The sequence below is a fragment of the Rhododendron vialii genome, chromosome 1a, assembly GCF_030253575.1.
Source record: "Rhododendron vialii isolate Sample 1 chromosome 1a, ASM3025357v1".
Classification (NCBI taxonomy): domain Eukaryota; kingdom Viridiplantae; phylum Streptophyta; class Magnoliopsida; order Ericales; family Ericaceae; genus Rhododendron; species Rhododendron vialii.
Window position 1 is genome coordinate 16,139,678 of NC_080557.1, and position 3,875 is coordinate 16,143,552.

The 3,875-nt window shown below is 34.6% G+C and overlaps 1 protein-coding gene across 1 annotated transcript; it reads right to left on the bottom strand.

Annotated features, from left to right (window-relative positions):
- Positions 1–453: 453 nt before the first annotated feature.
- On the bottom strand, positions 454–3,603 carry LOC131328835 (uncharacterized). Its single transcript, XM_058361776.1, has one exon. The coding sequence runs from the start codon at positions 3,601–3,603 to the stop codon at positions 454–456; it is 3,150 nt and encodes a 1,049-aa protein (XP_058217759.1).
- Between the last annotated feature and the right edge of the window lie 272 nt (positions 3,604–3,875).

A 3,875-nucleotide genomic window follows, 5' to 3' on the forward strand; every position in this document is an offset into this window, starting at 1 on the left:
AAAAATTCCATGTTTTTGTTACTTGGAGTTTCCCACATTATTTTGAGATCATTCGGATTGATGCTGAGGGAAACCCTATCAATGCCTGAATTTCCTTTCTAAATAGGAAATTTATGTTTATTTCCTTTTATGAACAGGAAATGTAACTTGTTTTATTCTAATGAAAAGTTTAGCCTAAATTTATAGGCTTTCAAGTGATAGTCTGTTCAAGTCTGAATTATTTGTCCATCCGTCGATTTTATGTTTTCATTCTTCAATTAACTCCCAAGGGGATGGAAAATATGCCTTTAAATACTTTCCATTGATTGTTCTTTCATGGACACTTCCAAGAATAGATTCTAACTGATACGCACCTCCTCTTAGAACTTTTAACACACGAAATGGTCCCTCCCAATTTGGGGACCATTTACCAAAGTCCCATTTCTTTTTCTTATCTAAGGGCAAAATTGCTTTTCAAACCAAATCACCTTCTGCAAATGATTTCTCATGGACTCTTTTATTGTAAACTCTTTCTAAATTCCTTTTCTGTGCTTGTATGTTGTTTAAAGCATCAATTCTGGATTCTTCCAGTCCATCCAATTCTTGATACATTGCTTCCTCAAAATCCATATTGTTTGGGCTATAATGCTTAGCCACTCTGTGAGATATAATATTAACTTCGACGGGTAAAACTGCGGCTTGGCCATATACTAACTCATATGGTGTAACCCTGGTGCTCTCCCTTTTTGAAGTTCTATAGGCCCACAACACTCTTGGCAGTAGATTATGCCAATCCCTTGGATTGTCAATTATCATTTTAGATAAAGTATTCTTAATAATTTTATTAGTAGATTCTACTTGCCCATTTGCTTGGGCATAGTAAGGAGAAGAATTCAAGATTTTAACTCCATATGAGTTAACATAAGTCATTACCTCATGACCATTAAATACAGATGCTTGGTCAACTGTAATTGTCTCAGGAATACCAAATCGACAGAAAATATGCTCCTCAATGAAATCAATTACTTGTTTCTGTGCTACATTCTTCAATGGGATAGCTTCTATCCATTTTGTAAAATAATCCGTCGCCACCATTACATACTCATGCTGTTGAGAAGAATGAGGAACTATTTCTCCAATCATATCAATTGCCCATCCCCTGAAAGGCCATGGTTTAACAATTGATTGTAAAGGAAAAGCTGGAACCCTTTGAATAGGTCCATATTGCTGACATTTCTGACATCCCTTAGCATATGAGATACAATCTTTTCTTATTGTTGGCCAATAATAGCCATATCTTTTGAGTAACCATTTCATTTTCTCTCCAGACTGGTGAGAACCACAAGTTCCCTCATGAACTTCACCCATAACTGTCATTGCTTGGGATTTATCAATACACAGCAATAATACTTCATCTGAAGATTTTCTGAATAAATCATTGCCTACTATAACATAGTTTATGGCCCTTTGCTTTATATTTCTGTCTATTTTCTCCTTTGGGTTCTCTAGAAATTTCCTTATTGGAACCCTCCAATCATCAACCAGATTTATTTCCATAATATCAAAATCATTGTTATCTCTTTCAATAGAGAAAGGCAAGAATCTTTTTTGGACCTTTATTAATTTTTCACTTTGCCCTTCTGGAATCCTAATTTCAGAAGCAATTTGTGCCATTTGATTAGCATCACTATTCTCCAATCTATAAACATGTTGTAAATGCACTTCATCAAAATATGTTATTAGAATTTTAACTTTCTGTAGTTGTAATTCTAATAAAGGATGATTGCACTTATATTCACCTGTTATCTGTCGAATTACCAATTGTGAATCTCCTGCAACATTTAAATACCTAATATTCAATTCTTTTGCAATCTCTAATCCAATAATCAAAGCTTCATACTCAGCTTGATTATTGGTCAGAATCCTGTTTTCATCTAACTGAAAAGAAAACTGTAAGAATTCTCTTTTTGGGGACGTAAAAACTACACCTGCTCCAACTCCTCTGTCAGTCTTGGAGCCATCAAATGACAACTTCCATGGTTTTATTTCAAGCAAATGTATCTCAAATTCATCCTTTTCTATTAATATGTTAGGATGATTAGTTATGAAGTCAGCTAAGGCTTGCCCTTTTACTGCCTTTTGAGGCATGTACTGTAAATCATACTCAATTAAGGATAATAACCATTTCCCTTGTTTACCTCTTAATATGGGCCTTGTTAACATATATTTGATGATGTCCGTTTGTGCAATCACATATACCGTCGATGGTAACATGTAACATCTTAGCTTGGTGGCAGAAAAGTATAATGTCAAGCATAGCTTCTCAATAGGCTTGTATTTTATCTCACATTCATTTAATCTCCTACTAAGATAATATATGGCTTGTTCATGGCCATTTTCATTATCTTGAGCCAAAAGACATCCAATCGACTGGTGTCCTGCTGAAATGTATAATTTTAAAGGCTTTCCATTTATTGGTGGCATCAAAACAGGAGGCCTTACCAACGATTGCTTTAAAAACTCAAATGCCTTCTGATGTTCTCCCTCCCATTTAAAATCTTTCTGAGATTTTAACTTTAAGAGTGGGGAAAAAGCAAGAGTTTTTCCAGACAGATTAGAGATGAATCGCCTAAGAAAATTTACCTGTCCTAGAAACTGTTGGAGTTCCTGTTTATTTGTTGGAGGCTGTGCTTCTATTATAGCTTTTGCTTTATCTTTATCAACCTCAATCCCTTTCTTATGAACCAGAAATACCAAAAAATTTCCAGCAGTAACTCCAAAAGCACATTTCATTGCATTCATTTTCAGCTTATATAGTCTCATTCTTACCAAGACTTGTCTTAAATAGTCTATATGCTCATCAAATGTATGTGATTTTACCACTATATCATCAATATAAACTTCCATAAACCTTCCAATTAGGTCATGAAAAATCACATTCATTGTTCTTTGATAAGTTGCTCCTGCATTCTTTAATCCAAACGCCATAACAATCCATTCAAATAATCCAATATATCCTGGACATCTAAATCCAGTTTTGTGTGTATCTTCCTCTGCAATGAATATTTGGTTATATCCAGAATAACCATCCATAAAGGAAAGAAATCGATGGCCTGCGGTTGCATCCACTAGATGGTCTACAACAGGCATGTGATACTCATCTTTTGGTGATGCCGTATTCAAATTCCTAAAATCAATGCATATTCTAACCTTGCCATTTTTCTTGATTACAGGAACAATATTTGAAATCCATTCAACATACTTAACAGGCCTAATAAATTTGGCCTTAAATAATCGTTCCATTTCTTTCTTTACTTCTTTTTGAACCTCAGGTGTCATCTGTCTTGGAATCTGTTGATATGGGACAAAGTCCTCTTTAATAGAAATTTTATGTTCAACTAGTGATCTATTCAAACCAGGCATATCAGGATAATCCCAAGCAAAGCAATCCTTGAATTCTAACAAGAAGTACTTCAAACGATCCTTCATTTCATCAGGTAAAGCAGCACATACATGAAGAATTCTAGGATCTTCCTCTGTTCCTACATTAAAATCCTCTAATGGATCTTTTACTTCTGCTATATAATCATCAAGCTTAGCAGGAGCAGCTTTAAGATCTTCCATAGCTAATTCCTTAACAGACAAAGGACTATCATCAACTACGCAGTCTGCCCAATTACAAGAAATAGGCTCATCAGCCTCTAATTTCCTAGATACAATGAAAGAAAATAATCTCTTAAAAGTAGCTTTTAAAGTAGCTAACTCTTCATTCACATGACTTAGATTGTCACTGATCATGGGAAACCTTTGATGTAGAACCACTAGACCTTAGTATCATGTTAGGTCTAACAAAATCTCCACTTATTTCTTTAAAACCATCAGTAATGTATTTAAGG